At 45.5% G+C, this 18,550-nt stretch overlaps 1 protein-coding gene across 4 annotated transcripts in view; it reads right to left on the bottom strand.

Moving 5' to 3' along the window:
- The window catches only part of LOC105489509 (catenin delta 2), a 936,482-nt gene that overhangs the window by 4,351 nt on the left and 913,581 nt on the right, over positions 1 to 18,550 (bottom strand). For all 4 annotated transcript variants that reach the window (XM_011754343.2, XM_011754340.2, XM_011754341.3 and 1 more), the window contains 3 exons: positions 15,520 to 15,646; positions 11,075 to 11,206; positions 4,833 to 4,906 (listed from right to left, as the gene is read on the bottom strand). In XM_011754343.2, the coding sequence (XP_011752645.1) occupies positions 4,833 to 4,906; positions 11,075 to 11,206; positions 15,520 to 15,646 (333 nt within the window). The remainder of the gene's footprint in view (positions 1 to 4,832; positions 4,907 to 11,074; positions 11,207 to 15,519; positions 15,647 to 18,550) is intronic.

The raw sequence follows: 18,550 nt of genomic DNA, 5'->3' as shown, positions 1-18,550 counted from the left end.
GAAATACAGATTACTGGGCCCCACTCCAGAGCTACTGAATCAGGGCCTCTGGGGATGGGCTCCAGCAATCTGTGCTTTAACAACCCTTTGGGGAATTCTGGCTCATGCTCCAATTTGAGAACCACTGGCACAGAGGTGAAAAAATGGGACAGGAAGACAGAAGAACCAGGATGAGTGTTTGCCTCTTCCTGCCTGGGGGACTGAAGGAAACACGTATGCTCCTGGGATCTCCTCTTCCTCCTTTCTGCGGACAGTTACAACTGGGCTGCTCACGTGACAGTGGAACTAAGGACACCAGGAGGGAACCCAAGATTCTGGTTTTGTTATCATTTAAATATTGGTCATCAAAACAGCAAAGCTCTTTGTTTCTAGTTCCTGAACAAAAATCCTGTTGTCAGCTAGATAGATACCGTTCAATATGATATTTCTCTTTATAAGTATGGGGTGGACTGGTAGAAGCTCAAAAGGATTTTTGGAAAGTATGCATAGTTAAGACTTTTTTGTTTTTTTTCTTTGAGACAGGGTCTCACTTTGTCACCCAGGCTGGAGTGCAGTGGCACACTCATGGCTCATTGTAGCCTCCACCTTCCAGGTTCAAGCCATCCTCCTGCCTTAGCATCCCAGGTAGCTGGGACTATAGGCACACACCACCATGCCCAGCTAATTTTTGTATTTTTTGTAGACACATGGTTTTGCTATGTTGCCCAAGCTGGTCTTGAACTACTGAACTCAAGCGATCTGCCTGCCTCGGCCTCCCAAAATGCTAGGATTACAGGCATTAGCCACGACGCCCAGTCAGTGAAGTCTAAAGTGATGTCTGTAACCCGCTGACCTCAGACATTCAAACCAAAGATCACAAACTGTGTTTTATACCACTAAGGGTTTCTTCTAGGAGGCTTTAGGCTGAGAGTTCGCTGAAAATGTGCCTGAGTCCCAGGTAGTCACAGGAGCAGCACCCATGTGTGGCCATGTGTCTGCTGCAGGAGTCTCTTTCTCAGTTCTCACTATCTTTTGCCTTATCTTGGAGATCCACTTGAAACTGATTTCCCTCCATGAATCGCTTCCCCATAAGCTCAGTCGCTGTCCAGTGTGAAGCCTGTGAGACCCGGCCGGTGACTGAGGCACCCGGGAGACAGGAACGCTCAGCAGAGGACAAGCTTCGATGCTGAAACTGACCAAACCCTGGAGCATCCCTCCTGGTGAAACTGTTGCAGGCGCGAAGTTCTGGGGTAACTTGTCACCAGGGAAGCTCCCGACATGGAAGCATTCCACCTAGAATGGTTGGCTACACCTCTATGGCCAGAGAATCCAAGTCAGGGATACTGTATATGAGTCCTCTCTAGGACTTCCAACCGGAAGAGAGTGAAAACGTGTCTTTTGAAGGGTTAGGATGGTTGCACTTTATTGAGTCCCCAAGAGAGAAAGCTGCAAGTCAAGACAAGGTTTATTCCTATAACTTAGTCCAAAATAAGTAAAATGCTTTCTTTCCTCCTCTCCAAGTTCATTGGAGTATCATTATGATCTCTTTGGAAATATTTTTTTTGGGGGGGGGGAACCCTCTCTTCGTTGGACATTTAAAAATGTTGTTGGATGTTAGGCTAAGATAGAATGATCCAATCATTCATTTCCCTTGGCTGGTGCCTCACAGGGAATGATGGTGGTCCTGAGCTGTGAAGACAGGACGCAGCTCTGCCAGGGGCCTGCCTGCAATGCCTCGGTCCCGACGAGAGGGGTGGAGCTTGCTCTCCATTCAGGGTGGATTTTAGCAACATTTGCCTGAAGCTCAGCGGCCTCGGTGTTCCACTCTGAGACTGAGTCAAGCACATTCTGGGGACCTCTGGGAGAAAGGCTATGACTAGGTTGTGTTCACACTCGCGGCAAGGATGCCATCTTAGCATATTAATTCTCATTTGCTTAAATGCTCAGGATATGCCTAGGTAAAAGAATGTGCCCCTTAGAGCCATTATGGACTGTCCCCTAAATCTAGATGGCAAGCAGTCTTTTGGAACCTACTGCGGCCACTCTGTGGGATGTCAAAGACCCCTGGCCATGTCAGGGCATTTCTTCAATGCCAACTCCTGGGAGAGGAAGGCTGGTGCAGAGGGAGCTGGTTCTGGTGAGGAGCTTCTCTCTACCTGGGGGAACTTGAGATGAATCTTACATTCTTGGCGGCAAAATCATGGTCCTATTACAACCCGACAAGAATCGGTAATAACTGGCAATAGTCTGCTTACTGTACATCCAGAATTTCATAATATTTGCTGCAAGAGGCATGGTTGATTTCCATAAACGAAGTTGGCATTTCTAATACATTTTGTTTCTGTTTGCCTTTACGGAGGCAGGTTGGCAAGTGAACAGTTGGGGCCTCCCTGGTGACCTGGTGTCTACAACTCATGACCCTATTTATTTAGGCATTGGTTTCTTTGCTTTTAGCAAATACTAGAACTGAGAGTAGGCTGACTAGATGTTAGCAACACATCAAATAGGCCATGAGGGCCAAGTTGTTCACCAGGGGGTCACAGACAACACCATATATTTTCCAGAGTGCTGCACATGGAGTGGGCTGATGCGCACCGTGGGAACGAGAGATGTATGAAGTTTCTGATCAACGAGGGAGAACAGACTGTGTCTTTTGGCTTTTATAGTTTCTGCAGAGCCAGAGAAAATGAACCTTCAATAAATGTTTGCTGAATAACACACACTCTCTCTTTCTCTCTCTCAGATTGGTTCCTTAAGAATCTACTGTTCAGATATATAGAGTAAAGGAACAGAACAGAGGCCTTAGAAATAACACTACACATCTACAACCATCTGATCTTTGACAAACCTGACACAAACAAGCAATGGGGAAAAGATTCCCTGTTTAATAAATGTTGTTGGGAAAACTGGCTAGCCATATGCAGAAAACTGAAACTGGACCCCTTTCTTACACCTTATACAAAAGTCAACTCAAGATATATCAAAGACTTAAACATAAAACCTAGGACCATAAAAAATCCTACAAGAAAACCTGGGCAATACCATTCAGGATGTAGGCATGGGCAAAGACTTCATGTATAAAACACCAAAAGCAATGGCAACAAAAGCCAATATTGACAAATGGGATTTAATTAAATTAAAGAGCTTCTGCATAGCAAAATAAACTATCATCACAGTGAACAGGCAACCGACACAATGGGAGAAAATTTTTGCAATCTATCCATCTGACAAAGGGCTAATATCCAGAATCTACAAAGAACTTTAACAAATTTACAAGAAAAAAACAAACAACCCCATCAAAAGCGGGCAAAGAATATGAACAGACACTTTTCAAAAGAAGGCATTTATGCAGCTAACAGATGTATGAATAAAGCTCATCATCACTGGTCATTAGAGAAATGCAAATCAAAACCACAGTGAGATACCATCTCACACCAGTTAGAATGTCAATCACTAAAAAGTCAGGAAACAACAGACGCTGGAGAGGATGTGGAAAAACAGGAACACTTTTACACTGTTGGTGGGAGTATAAACTAGTTCAACCATTGTGGAAGACAGTGTGTCAATTCCTCAAGGATCTAGAACTAGAAATACCATTTGACCCAGCGATCCCATTACTGGGTATATACCCAAAGGGTTATTAAATCATTCTACTATAAAGACACATGTACGTGTATGTTTATTGCGGCACTATTCACAATAGCAAAGACTTGGAACCAACCCAAATGTCCATCAATGATAGACTGGATAAAGAAAATGTGGCACATATATACCATGGAATACCATGCAGCCATAAAAAAGGATGAGGTCGTGTCCTTTGCAGGGACATGGATGAAGCTGAAAACCATGATTCTTAGGAAACTATCACAAGAATAGAAAACCAAACACCACATGTTCTCACTCATAAGTGGGAGTCGAACAGTGAGAACACATGGACATAGGGGAACATCACACACTGGAGCCTGTCTGGGGGTGGGGGGCTAGGGGAGGGATAACATTAGGAGAAATACCTAATTTGGATGTCGGGTTGATGGGTGCAGCAAACCACCATGGCACGTGTATACCTATGTAACAAAACTGCATGTTCTGCACATGTATCCCAGAACTTAAAGTATAATAATAAAAATAAAACAATAACAATAATAAAAAGAATCTACTGTTCAGTGCTCCTCAAACCTGAATGTGCACACAAGGCCATCTAATTAGAATGCAACTGTGCTACAGAAAATCTTGAACGGGTTAGGGTTAGGAGCCAGAGAAGAATCTCTGCTGTATTTCTAACAAGATTCCGGGTAACATTGACACTGCTGGTTCCCCAACTAGACTTTGAGTAGCAAGACACTACAATGCATTTAATGTATTGCAGAATAATAGAACTTATTTATGTATTCTGTCTTTTTCAAGTTCTCTACTGAATTTCCTGTGTCTCCTTTATTGGTAGTGATCATGTATCATGAATGCTTCCTTCCTAACGCATTTGCAGGGTTACAGGAGCTACTCGATCTCTGTCCAGTAATTCCTGTCCAGACAACTCCTATTTAGTAACAACATCCTACACTCGTCCATTTGGGGGTTTCTTTTAGTTTTGCACCATAGCAGAATACTTGCTTTCTGCATCAGATCAAGCACAAGGTTCAAAGGCCATTTGCAAATTTGAGGCTGTTCTGCCGAGTCCACCCCCCCCCCCCACACACACACCCCTCCATGCTGCAACAGGAGTGAGGAGGGCCTCGGGGGACACTGCCTCCTCTTTCAGTTCTTTATGTTAGTTGGATGAAATGTATGTTTAAAATTTCAGGTTATTTCACGAGTCACACTGAAAAAGAAATACAAACGTGGTGCATTTCCTTTACCTGGTTGTGTTTGATGTCTTCGGGGGGCGCACCATATGAATTCCTATACAAAGTTGAAATTCCAGTGTTTTGAGCTAAAATTAAAAGGAAAACAAAAGTTTAGCGAAGAAAACAACATCACAAATGAGGAATAGTGGTTACTGGAGCAAGTTCTTGCCCTAACAAAGCTTGTTTTCTTGGGGACCAATCCAAGTAGAAGATATTCTTTGGCCCTGAACACTTCATTTTACATACAGATATTAAAAAAGGAGAACAGTTATTCTAGAAAATCCCCATAGCATGTCAGCAGCTTGCAATAACGCTCACATCGCAGACAGGGTCAGGGCAGGTGCTGCAAACAGATGGTCATTTTGTAAGTTTTATGGCCTTCTTTTCTGGTGAAAACTGGCGGGTAATAAAGGCTTGTCACCTGCACTGAAGCATGCAGGAGTCTGTATTAGCAGCTTAGCTTTTAGCCGGAGAGTGACAAGAATAAAATTTCAATTTGAGCTCACAGAAGTGCTTGATCATCTTTCAGACAGTTCATTTCTTACAGGCCCAAAAGATGGGCAGGGAGCATCGCTGCATGTCCCCCACGCATCTGGAAGCCTGCGGCTTTGGAATCAAACTAGATGCAGAGGGAGGATCCCGCTCTGTTGTCTGGCTTGCCTGTGGTCTAGATGAAAGAGATGAAGGTCTCCTCTAGTTGCTAGCAGCTTGTGAAGGCCCAGAGAGGGGGCCTGTTAGCCCACTTCCTTATGGGAAACCCTTGAAGCTCAAGCCATCCACTCAGACGAAGGGCACAGGCCACCACTCCCTTCACAGCTGCTGAAGGGTCATGGTTCAAGAAATCTTTGGTAGAATGACCATATCACCTAGCAATCCCATTGCTGGGTGTATATTCCAAAGAAAGGAAATCAGTATACCAAAGGATATCTGTACTCCCATGTTTATTGCAGCACTGTTCACAATAGCCTAGATGTCGAAGTAACCCAAGTGTCCACCAACAGATGAATCGGTAAAGAAAAGGTGGTATATGTATACAACAGTGTTTGGCCATAAAAAGAATGAAATCCTGTCACTTGCAGCAACACGGATGGAATTGGAGGTGATTCATGTTAAGTGAAACAAGCCAGGCACAGAAAGACAAATATCATATGTTCTTGCGCATATGTGGAAGCTAAAAAAAAATGATCTCATGAAGATGGACAGTAGAATCATGGTTACCAGAGACTCAGAAGCGGAGTTGGGAGAGAGGAATAAGAGGGGATGGTTAATGGGTAAAAAAATAGTTAGAAAAGATCTAGTGTTTCATAGCACAATGGGGCAACCATAATTCACAATAATTCATTGTATATTTCAGAACAACTAGAATAATGGGATTGGAATGTTCCTAATATTAATAATAAATGTTTAAGGTGATGGTATCTTAATTATCTTTATTTGATTATTATACGCTGTATGAAAATCATGATACTTGTATGAAAAAATCACATGTACCCCTTAAGTACAACTATTATGTATTAATAAATTAAAAAAAAAAAAAGCTTTGGAAAATGCTGTCTGTCTAGTGTCAGTGGGGTATAAAACACTCTAAAACTAGGAAGGGGTTGTTTGCTTCCAGTATTTCGGGGATAATGAAGTAGGATCACTCCACCTATAGGCCACAAGAGAAAGGTCAGTATAGCCTTTCAAGGTCTAAGTTCACTCCACCCATGATTTTTTACCTAAGAGTTCATTACAGCTGTGCAATAAAATTCCTCCTGGAGAGTTCGGCTTAGAAAGTGAGGGCCAAGAGCCCATTTTTCCATTTTAAAGACCATTCTGCTATCCTCTCTGTTGAATGCATGTCACTACTGTCTCTGTATTATGGTGCAAACCACCGTCTCTCTCTGGACCACTGCTACCGAATCCTCCTTGAAGACCCAACTTCCACTCTGCCCAGCCCGATTCCTCCATCCATCCTGTTACCAACAGCCAGAATGCTGTCTTTGTAACCCAAGTTGGGGTCTGTCTCTTTCTCTGCTTGGAACGCTCCAATGCTCTTCACCCCGAGATGGCTCTCTCTGCTACGGCCATGAGGCCCTGCAAGGTTTGCTTCCTGCCTAACCTCCCAATCGTTTCTCCCTCCTCTCCTCCTGTTAAAAGAGCCCCAGCTTTGCTGACCCTCCTTCCTCAGAGCGGGGAAAACTTGTTTAGCTTCAGCTGGGTTGTCCTTGCTGATCTTTCTCCCTGGAACTTGCTTCCCTCAGACTTTCAATGTCTCCTCCTCCCATGTCAAGTGAAGTAACCCCTGCCGCCTGCACCCCCATCTCATTACCCTGTTCAGTTTCTTCTTCCTACTCAACACAGTGCAGTACCATCTTGCTGGGAACTTGTTCTATTGTTTACCTTATGTACTGTCTGCCTTCCTCTTCCAGAGCAGAAGGCCCATGAGACAGAAACAGTCCGTCCTGCTGCTACCTCTGTATGTATCCTCAGAGCCTGGCACAGCACCTGGCCTCAGTGGACACCCATAGAGTAAGTGCCCCATTTGCTGAATGAATAAATGAGTAAACCTTAGATAAATCTGCCTTCAGAGCTGTAATTTGCTATAGAAAATGTCACTTCAGGGATAAGGTGAAATTTTGGTTTTTTTCTGTTGCTTAGAATTAAATGCACATATTTTTTAGAACATTTGCAATATTGTAGTCTTGGCCTCCCTCCCTGCTGTGAAATCATAAACAGATTTAAGATTCCTCTTATCAGAGGAATCTTAAAAGCATGAGGCAGAGTTTGTGGCTTCTGAGTCTAGGATGTTAATACTGGAAGTTCTTTCCCTCACCCATTAAACAAGACCATAGCTGAGACTGAACTACCTTTATGGACGCCTGAGGCAGAGGAATTCACAGAGGCTCCACCCTCATATGGCCCACCTAATAGTGGATCCACAGAAGGATGCCTTTCTATTTTTCTATCAGCCCTCAAATACCCAATTTCCAACTGAATCAACACCCTGAAAACTAGAATGACTTTCAAAGGCCTAAGAGGCCAGGTGTGGTGGCTCACGCCTGTAATCCCAGCAGTTTGAGAGGCTGACGGGGGAAGATCACTTGATGTCAGGAGTTCAAGACCAGCCTGGCCAACATGGTGAAACCCTGTCTCTACTAAAAATACAAAAATTAGCCAGGCGTGGTGGCAGGCACCTGTAATCCCAGCTACTTGAAATGCTGGCGCAGGAGAATTGCTTGAACTCGGGAGGTGGAGGTTATAGTGAGCTGAGATTGCGCCACTGCACTCCAGCCTGGGCGACAGAGCGAAACTCTGTCTCAAAAATAAATGAATAAATATAAATAAAAGGCATAAGAAAGACACTGGCAAAAACAAACAGACCATTGGATGAAAGGGTATGTGGGAAGCTCAGACAGGAGGGAAAAACCTCCAGGTGAATTTAAAGGTCAGGTAGTGGAGCTGCGGGGTTGATGCAGCCCTTTCTTGAGATGAACTGAACACGTGAGGTTCCCAGGCATCCAGGGCTGCAAGAACTCGCTGCTGAAGCCGGCATGCCTGAATGAACAGCCGACTGGATTTCTCAGGGCTCCCCAGTGGCAGAGAAACACTTAGGAGAGAAGAATTTCAAGAGGCTTCATCCAAGCTAGAAAATGAATCCACAAAAGGAGGGTGGGGGAAGCCTGGAATAAACACCTAGATGGATCTGAACTTCTAAGAGCTCAGAAGAAGAGATGACAGCTCCATCAAAGAGATATTTCCACTTCCAGCCCTCATAGGCTGCATTTTGAGGGTGAAGCTTCCCTTGTTTTCATATCAGAAGGAACGTTTTCTTGGCAGGGAATGAAACAAGGAAGATGGCAGTTTTTCAGGTTATCTTTCAATGCACGGAACTTTCGGTGTCCCGTGGATTTGTTCTTGAACAAGAAAAAGCATTGCTTTTGATGTGGAGGCCATGAGAAATCTGATTTTGCAAGTAAACCTTGGAATGATGGGCATTTGCTAACATCCTGCAGGGTGGGGGTTGGAAACTCAATCTCCCCATCTCTATGTGAAAGACTGGCTTCCACCCGGCTTGGCTGGGGACCTACTGATATCACTATTGAAAGTGGAAAACCACCACTATCCTCATTTCTGCTATCCCACCGTCACCTCCATCACCCTCACTACCACCACCACCACCACCACCATCATTGTTGTGATAATAACCGGCATTTACACAACACTCATTGGGTTTAGAGGAATTTCCCTATATACACATATTATTCAATAAAGATCTCAATGTTCTTTCTGGCTTGCTACATGATTGATAGTGTACTCCTGAATTGCATTTTTAAGTAAGTTAGAGCAAAGCTGTTTCAGCCTCTAAATAAGTTTGAAGAATTACATATACTGAAATTGTCAAGATCCTTGCCATTTTCTAAGAAGATTAAATCTCAGAAACATAGTAAATTTTAGGCTTCATTTTATTTTGAGTCCAGGGCACAATCATGTGCCATTGGAACTGTTTTGACATAAACACGCACACCCACACCCACACCTGAAGTCCTTTTGAATGATTCTCTTGGGCAAGAGAGTTAAAGAGAAACACTAAACTTAATAATAATGCAGTCGATATCACAACGATTCTTTAATCTCAGTGTATATCATGCCAGACAGCTGGTGGTGTGGGTACCCAGGGCAATGCTAACTGCACATGGAATTTGGAGTCACGACTAGTTCAGCATAATCAGTACAAATTGGATCCTCTGCCGAATGTCTAGACTCCAGGGACTCAGAATTCAGATTCACAGCTTTCTTGGTTCCTGTTCATCTATGCGGCACCATGTAAGGGGGGGAAGAAGTGACTGTGAATAATAACCTGGAGTCCATGTAATGAGTTAAGTTTTCCCATTCAGGAAACATCTCAGGAGCAGCACTGAGGTGTTCCCTTGTAGGGTCTGCACATGGAGGCAGAATGTGGTCCTGGGGGCAGGGATAAGAAACATCTGTTTATTATACTTTTCTTCATGCAGCTGAGCAGAGTTGACATGGAAAACACTGCCGCTGGGGTAAATGCATTTGCTATTAGGAAAATTTATCTTCGCTGTCCTGGTTTGGAAGGCATTTTAATAAATCATCCAATTTGTCTGCTCTGCTTCCCTGACGGTCTACACCAAAACACTACTGGAGAACTGCCTCCTGCTCTTCACATTCCTCTCCTAAGAGGGTCTCGGTGTATGCACGGCACCTTTTGCGCCCGGCTTTATGAATGATCTAACCTGGCCTTGTTCTATTAAAGGCTCTTCTTCATAGCCTATTTTCAGCAGGGACCCATCTCCACGCCCATATGGTAAAGAGGGTGTGGGGTCCCCGTTGAAAGGTCCTCGGGGTTCCAGTGACTCTGCTTTTAAGGTATAACTCCCTCTACAGCCAGAGCCCACGTAGTGCTTCTTGGAGGAGGGCCATCCAGGGAGACGGTGAAGTATGGAGAGTTTGGAGGGGGCTGTGAGTGCCTCAAAAGAGGCATATACAGAGTGTACAATGTGTACAGAATATACAGTGATTTAAGGGTAAGCCCTGTTATCAGATGGGCTGGGCACAGCACGGTGGAGGGGGAAGAGACGGGCACTCATTGTACCAATTCTGGCCTCCATAGAGTCTTGGCTGATGAGAAAGGAAGGCAATGGGTGTGACTGAGATAGTGAGGGATGATGAGTGTGAAAGATGAATGCCTCCCCAGAGAATCTGCAGTCATCAGCTCTAAGGAAGCTTCTTGTGGGTAAGAGGTTGTATCATGGCAAGAAGGGAAAATATCTCAACAGTAGTTTCATGGGGTTCCCCTTAAATCCTCTCCTGCCCTTCCTCTTTCCGTCCCCGCCCTCCGCTCCCCCCCTCCCCTTTCCTTCCACCTTCTTTTCAGTTCCCTCCATTCCTAACGCACAGGGCCTGTCTACACTGCCTCCACCGAGTCCCCTCTCCAATGGGTGATGTCAATGAGGAAGAAATATATGGGACTCTTCTCTCTAATTTGAAAGAACATTATGAGCTGGGCAAACCAGAGGAAAGGACTGAGAAAAAACACGGGTAGAAAACATTTTCTCTTAGTTATGCTTCTAATCTTAGTACCAATTCTTGGGAATCATCATTATCAAGCTCTCAAGTGACCAGACAGCTGCTAAGTCCTGCTGAGCAGCCGGGCGCTGCCAGCCCCATGAAGCCTGAAGCCCCATCTTTCTGCCCTGTTGCAGGTCAAGCCACCGAGTCCCAGGAGGGGGCGCGCGAGGGCCGCTCACCTGTCATGGCGTCTTTCCTGGAAGTGTGTTCGCCTTTAGCTCCGTGGTAGGTGGCGTTGCCGCCGGTGCACTCGTAGTCTGTTTTCCTTTCTTTGAGGCTGATCATTTCCCGAGGTGAAGCTGGGGCACTTGCTACATAAAGAAATCAAAAGGGTGACTTTCTGCGTCTCATTCCACAGCGTGTGTGTACCTTCCACACAGTCAGGGTCCTCCCTGTGCATCGTCCCGCATCTCTCAATGCCTACGTGAGGACCTCATGGGTTTTCTTTTTAATTTTTATGTTTTGGCAGTTTTGGCTCTTGTCCCTACCCCATTCCTTCAACTGTGACAACTGGAGCTTTATAGTTAGGGGACACAGGACTTGGAGGCTGGCAACTGGGGACCACATCCTGGGGCCATCTTCCTCAGAGAGACAGATCATGAAGGGGACATGACCTGCCCAAGGTGTGTGGGGCAGTTTAGCAATGAGACTGCTCTTGGTTTCTTCCTTTCTCTTCTCTTTTCCTTCCCTTTCCTTCCCACGCTCCCTTCCTTAATTAGATGTCTTTCAGAAGATCTATTACTGATATTGACTAATCCTTGATTAAAATAAATGCAGTTTTACTTAAACACTGAGTCACCTAGAAATTGCCTTTAAAAAAGTCAGAGGAAACAGCTCTCTATGTAGGATGATTTGTGGGGCAGAAATAACCAAGCCCACAAAGACCTTCTTTGTCTGTGGCTGGGGTGGGCTGGGGAGGGGCATGGAGGCAGCTGTAGTTCCTGCTAGGGCATTCTTGCTCCAGCTCTTTGCATAAACACCCCAATAATCTCTGAGGCCCTCCTTACACCTCGGCCACTCACTGCCTGTCCTACTGGGAGGCTGAGCCCTGCCGTTCCTCTTGCACCAATTTCTAAAGTGCTGGGTTGTAACTGGAGCATCCTGCTGGGAGTCCTTAACAAACGGTACTAGAAGAGAGGAAAAGCTGAACTCAGAGGCAAGGAAGTCAATAAAAGGAGGTTGAATTTTCATGAGTGATTGAATGGATTGGCAGCAACTCAACCTTCCTGCCAGTGCAGAGGGGCACTGGGAGAGGTGGGGAGGAGCCGTGCATCTGGGTGAGGGGGCAGCTGGTCACGCACCCCACCCTGTGGGCATCTGCAGCTGTGTCCGGCTCCACAGGAGCTCAGGTGCCATGTCCTTCTGTCAGGAAGCTCTCTCCAGCTCCTGTAGCTGAGGGCAGTGCTTCAGAGCCTTGTTTACCCTCAACACTCACTTGAGAATTTATGGATGCCCAGAGCCCATCCTGGACCTTTTGAGTCTGAATTTTCAGTGACAGGCTTCAGAATCCATATTTACCGAGCCTACCTGATGACTATTAAGGCTAGGAATCCCTAGAGCACTCTGATTTTTAGGATAAACCCCTTTTTCCTTTGCTAGTCTCAAAGCGCCTCTCCAGCCAAACCTCAGTTTACCTTCCAGTTTATCATTCACACCCTCTGTAGGGTCCCTTTGCTCCCTGGGTCTGTGGTCCCCCTAAGGTATCTCTCATGTCACTGTCTGAGTCATGTGATTCAGTTTGTCACCCTTAGTGTCTTCTATGTACAAATTACTGTGCTAGCCACTGTGTGAGGCGGACACACAGATCATGTGGCTCTTCCCGAACTTGTGCAGCTCTCAATCGAGTGAGGAAATGGATGTCCAAGTAAACTAGAATGAGATGCAGAAGTGCCCAACAGACATCACAACCAAGTGCTGGGAAGGTAAACGCAGCGGGTTGTGGCCACCCTCTCAAACCTATCAAAATAAAATCATGCCTCAATGCTCTGCTCTTGAAGTCCTCAGGGGTTTTGGATCCTGGATGCCTATTAGAATTCATTACCTGGAATCCTTTAAAAAATACCGAGGCTTGAACCCCAACCGATGCCGGCTGGCCAGAAGCCCTGGGTACAAACCCAGTGGCAGACAGGGAAGAAAACTACGCAGCTTGGACAGCTGCAGCACCCTCATCACTTATAGGACAAGACTAGAGCTGCAATGACTTGATCAAGGACTGATCCATGGTGACCCTGTGCAGGTGCAGAGAATGCCCAGACTCTGATGTGAGGGAAGAGAGGCCCCAGGGGAGAAGACTGACAAAGGCTGGGACATGGGCCATCTCCATCCCGAATGTGAATCTGGGGAGATTTGAGGGGCAGCCATTGTGTCTTATGAAGATTGGGTTCTGTTGCTTGGAGAGGGGAACCTCTGCAAGAACAACTGAGTCCTTAGCAAGCCCTGTCACTCAACTGGGCTCTGCATCCAGTTCCTGCCTGCTCGCTGGTGCCTCGCTCACCTCTTCCACCTGCTGCTCCCTTCTCTTCTGTTCACCATCTTTTTCTTCCAGGAAAATCTCTCTTCCTGCCTTTGCCCTTTTGCCTCTGGGTCTTCCCTAATAAAGGTTAGCCTTTTATGAATTACTGCCACACAATCACAAAGGGACAATATTTTAAAGGCTGTTGACCAAAGCTTTTAAAATTAGAATCTAATATTGCCCAGATGGTGGTGTTTATTAAACTACATCAAGTGTGTAATTATCTCCTGAGACCTCACACGCAGCAGTCCTTCAAGTCTCCGGTAAATCAGGATTAAGTTCTGGGAAAAATCAAATCACGCAAACAAGTGTTTATTAGGTGTCTGGATGTGCCTTGCCTAGGAAATCCTGAGGCAGCGCACTGGCTGCATGGCTGGGTGAACACAGCCCTGCCTGCTCGCCAGAAAGGGCTACTTCTCTCTCCCAGCCCTTGCCGATCCATCATGTTGTTTCATTCTCATAACACTGATTGGCTCACTGTAATTCTTAATAATTAGAGCTTTCCAAAAGACACGGTCCATATGCTTCCCACACTCCATGTACTTTATCTTTTTCAGCCTGCTGGAATTATGGAAATAAGAGGCCTAAGAGGCCACCTCCGTGCTTCTGAGATGGGTGGACGTTTCCACAGGTACAGGTGGTTCCTGATCATCACCAAGGGTTGGACTAAATGTGATAAGCAATGACAGTACACTAAAGGGACCAGCTTTCACAAGGCTGGGAGCGGGCCATTTATTTCAGTCAGATATTGGCCATTCATTTCTCATCATGTTGACAGTACAGTTTGGTATGGAGTTATGCAACCATCATTCCTGGGGGTAGGAAGACCACTTTGCTGGGCAATGCTCTCCACCAGGTCCTCCCAGGTGCCATTTCAGTGAACAGAATTTCCTTAGCAGGAACAGGGCAAAGAAGAGTAGGAAGAAAGCTTTCATAAATTAAAGCCTACATCGCTGTGTCTGTGTGGGTGCATATAACTTGTTATCCATCTTTCATTCTCAGAACAAAATCAAAATGCAGAAATCAAAATAAAAGTTTTAAAAACTTAAACTGTGAGGAAAACAGCAAATTTATGCCATTTATATTACTAAATGGTGTGTTCACATTTGCCTGTCATCTTTCCTCTGATTTTTGGCATTCCTTAACGTGAATTAAAAACGGTATAAAATAAAGTATTTTTGTAAATAAAAGAAGTTCAAAATTTAAGCAATAGGAATGTGACCAAATTAGAAAAAATAAATGGAATGACTTAGAAGCTATAGTTGGCTATGATAAGAATGTGTTATTATTAACAATAAACCATGGCATCTGCTGGTTTACTGTTAATAAAAAAAAGCTAATTAGATATGGAAGAGTTATGAAACCATCAGTGATATGTGTCAAATGTATATCACACTGAAGGAAGAAAGCACATTTGGTCTCCTCTACTTTTTATCCCAATTATGACAAAATGCAACTCAAACTATTTTTATTTTATTTTATTTATTTATTTCTTTTTGAGATGGAGTCTCACTCTGTCACCCAGGCTGGGATGCAGTGGCGTGATCTCGGCTCACTGCAACCTCGGCCTCCTGGGTTCAAGTGATTCTCCTGCCTCAGCCTCCCAAGTAGCTGGGATTACAGGTGGGCGCCACCACTCCTGGCTAATTTTTGTATTTTTAGTAGAGATGGGGTTTTGCCACATTGCCCAGGATGGTTTCGAACTCCTGAGCTCAGGCAGTCCGCCCACCTCGGCCTCCCAATGTGCTGGGATTACAGGCATGAGCCACCGTGCCCGGCCAACTCAAACTATTTTAAGTTGGAAAAATTATCCACGGAAACCCCTGATTTGCAGACACATGACAGTTTTCTTTATACTCGTTCCTCATGAATTCAGGTCCATTACATGCATGTCATGCATAGGAACCTGTTAGAGAAGGAGATTTGCTCTGAGTCTGTGTATACAAAACACAGAGTGGCCACCACAGTACAAAGAACAGATTCATTTCCTACTTCTAGCAAAAGTCTGAATGGAAGGCTCTCCTCTGTGTAGGGGCTGGCCCTGGGACTGGGAAGGAGGGTCTTTGCTCAAAGAGAAATAAAGCCTGGCTGGCTAGTGTGGCAGCCTCTTACCTGAGCGGTTGTTGGGAGACACACGCACAGGGGAGATGGAGGGCGTGCGGGAGGAGGAGTAGGGCCTTTGCCGGTCCCTCTCGATGGTTGAAGACGAGGCTACAAAGTGGTATTGTGACCATCCATCCTGCAAAACACAGCACGCTCCTGTTAGATGGGCAAGACAGAGTGATTCTTCACCTCCAGACATTTTTAAGTGCCAAGTATCTGGATTTGCATAATATTTCTATACTGTGTCAAAAGAGGTTCTTGAAGCTCTGCGCCCTCATCGAGGCGAACAGAGCCAAATATGAATGAAGACACACCTCCTTCCCTCCAGCCAGCCTGGCGGGTAGGGCCTGCTTTCCTTCATGAATGTTGAATAAATGGTTTCTTTAGAAACCTGCTCTGGTCGGAAGCTTTTACTTCGATGAAAATACGATGCTCAGAATGTTAGGGGACCTGGAAAGTGTCTATTTTTTGCCTACCTGGTTCCAGCTCTGCCTGGCTCCCTCTTCCACTGCCTCAATATTTTCCACAAGGGTTTACCCCTTTGCTCCCAGGACCTATCTGTTGGCAACCAGAATCCAGGGCAGCGTCCTCCCTTCCCGTTTACCTCCCTGTGTCCTTTCCAGCCCAAAATGCCCCACCCTGCCTGTCTCCAAGCTGGTTTGCTCCAGGAATGATATTTTTCAAAATAGAGCATATTCAAAATGCATCCTACCAAGCCTCCATTAGGCTTCCGATATCTAGTTAATATACAGAAAGCATCTATACTATTTTTCCTTATAAAAACCACATAAATATATCACAGATTATTTTGTGAATTTACAAAGCATAAAGAAGAAAATAAAAATAGCCGGTAATTCCACTCTCTCCACCTGAGAGAACTCCTGTTAACATGTCATGGGATTTCCTTCCAGTCTTTTTTTCTTTTTTAAATAGATTTTATTTTTCTCCAAGTAACATGTTAAATAGTACTAACATTATAGCAAAGAAAAGCAGTCACCTGCTCCACCCCCAAATCCTCCTTTACAGAGGCCATTGCTTTCAATTCTTTTAGATATTTTATTTTTTTCCCTGATAACATTTAGACTTTTAGGGGGCTCAATGCTTTGTTCTCTTGGGATTGTTCAGAGAATCTTGCCACACAGTTAGCACCTAGTAAGTAAGCTGGGAAGTATCTTTTAAAATCACGCACCTCTCATTCTGGCTTTATCCTATCAGTCAAGTAGAACAGGAATAATGAGAATTAGATACACAAAGATTAGTCTTGGTGTATCTAATAAGAATTAGACATGAAAGTGGAAATGAGTATGCATTTTGTTTTCTATTAACTCACCTATTTATGTTTTCAATGATTTTTGATAGAGTTTTGAGCCCCTTAAAAGTCTAAATATTATCAGAATAAAAAGTTAAAGAATGGAAAACAAGTGCCAATGTAAAGTGGGAACTGGGGGGAGGGGGGCGGGGACAGTGCCTGCTTTCCTTTGCTATAATGTCAGTAATATTGGATGTATTACTCTAATGGAAATGAAACCAAACTAATGGATACTATAATCTGCATTCCACAGGAGGAATTTGAGCCTTCAAAAGTCAAACAATACAGAAGTTACAAAAAATATATTCATACTAACATGTGGCATTCTAACAAGAGCTTGGAAGGAAAAACCAAGCAGGATTGGGGGATAGAGGAACAGGGGCGGTGATAGAGGAGAGGGGTGAAGGGGGATGGAGGAGCGGGGTCGGGGATGGAGGAGCGGGTCAGGGAAGGAAGAGCAGGGTCGGGGGTGGAGGAAGGGAGGCAGGGATGGAGGAAGGGAGCAGGGATGGAGGGGGGAAGGAGGAAGGGGGCCAGGAAGGAAGAAGCGGGGCGGGGATGGAGAGGCGGGGAACGGGGATGGAGGAGCGGGGTGGGGATGGAGGAGCAGGGTGGGGATGGAGGAGCGGGGGTGGGGATGGAGGAGCGGGGCGGGGATGGAGGCGTGATGTGGGGATAGAGTGGGTGGGGATAGAAAAGTAGGGGTGAGGATGCTGGCATCTCTCTTTTGTGGAGTGGGGTCAGGGAGGTGCTGTCGGGAACCTTAACATTGCAGCAGGACCTGGAGATGACAATTGAACCAGACCCTGGGGACACAGATCTGGGCTTCCCAGCCAAGCGAAGAACAGATGTGAAGGCCCTGAGTGGGAACAGCTTTGCTGGTGTGAGAACAGGCTCCTGGGACTGAAGAGGAGTGAGCAGTGGGACAGGAGGACAGGAAAGCTCTGGGTGTCCAGGACAGGTTGGGGAGGAGTAGCCACAGCAAAGCCACTTGGGAGAGCTGCTGGACAGAGGAGAGATGGTCCAGGCTTGGAGGGTGCTGGTGGTGGGAAGCATGCAGATCTGGTATCCACACTGGAGGGTTTGCTAGTGGCATGGCTATTGGTGTGGGAAAGAGGAATCAATGCTTCTGGTGTGAACCACAGTGGCCTGAGGTACCCTTCACTGAGCCAGAAACAATAGGAGGGAGGGAAGTAGCTTTAGGGAGTGGAACCAGGACTGCCTCATGGGGATGTATATGGTTACCAAAGAGGGACAGAGAACGAAGCAGGATCTGCAAACTGGGATCTCAGGGCTGGAGGCAGAATTTTGGATGTCAGCATATAGATATTACTTAAAGCAAAGAGAATGGATACAAATCTATAAGCGAATGCAAATAAAGAAAAGCAGAAGGCAGACTGAGTGAGCCTGGGGACATTCCAATATTTAGAGGGCGCAAAGAGTAGGGGAAGCTTCAAAGGAGACCAAGAAGGAACCCAGGGAACCACAGGGAGCATCAGGAGGGTGTGACTGTGGCATCAGGCAAGACCAGGAGAGCGATGCGTGAGGAGGAGAAGGAGACCAACAGAATACCGAGGAGGACCAAGAGCTGCCCGGCGTTCTGGGAGGAAGGAAGTCCTCGTGCCGGCGACAAAAGTGCTTTCTTTGGTCAGGTTGGTAAATGTCTAACTCTAGCGGGCCCAAAAGATAATGAGAATTGGAGAAGGGGAGACGGTGAGTACAGACAAGCCT

The sequence above is a fragment of the Macaca nemestrina genome, chromosome 6 (assembly GCF_043159975.1).
Source record: "Macaca nemestrina isolate mMacNem1 chromosome 6, mMacNem.hap1, whole genome shotgun sequence".
Taxonomy (NCBI): domain Eukaryota; kingdom Metazoa; phylum Chordata; class Mammalia; order Primates; family Cercopithecidae; genus Macaca; species Macaca nemestrina.
This window is presented reverse-complemented; position numbering and strand designations above follow the sequence as displayed.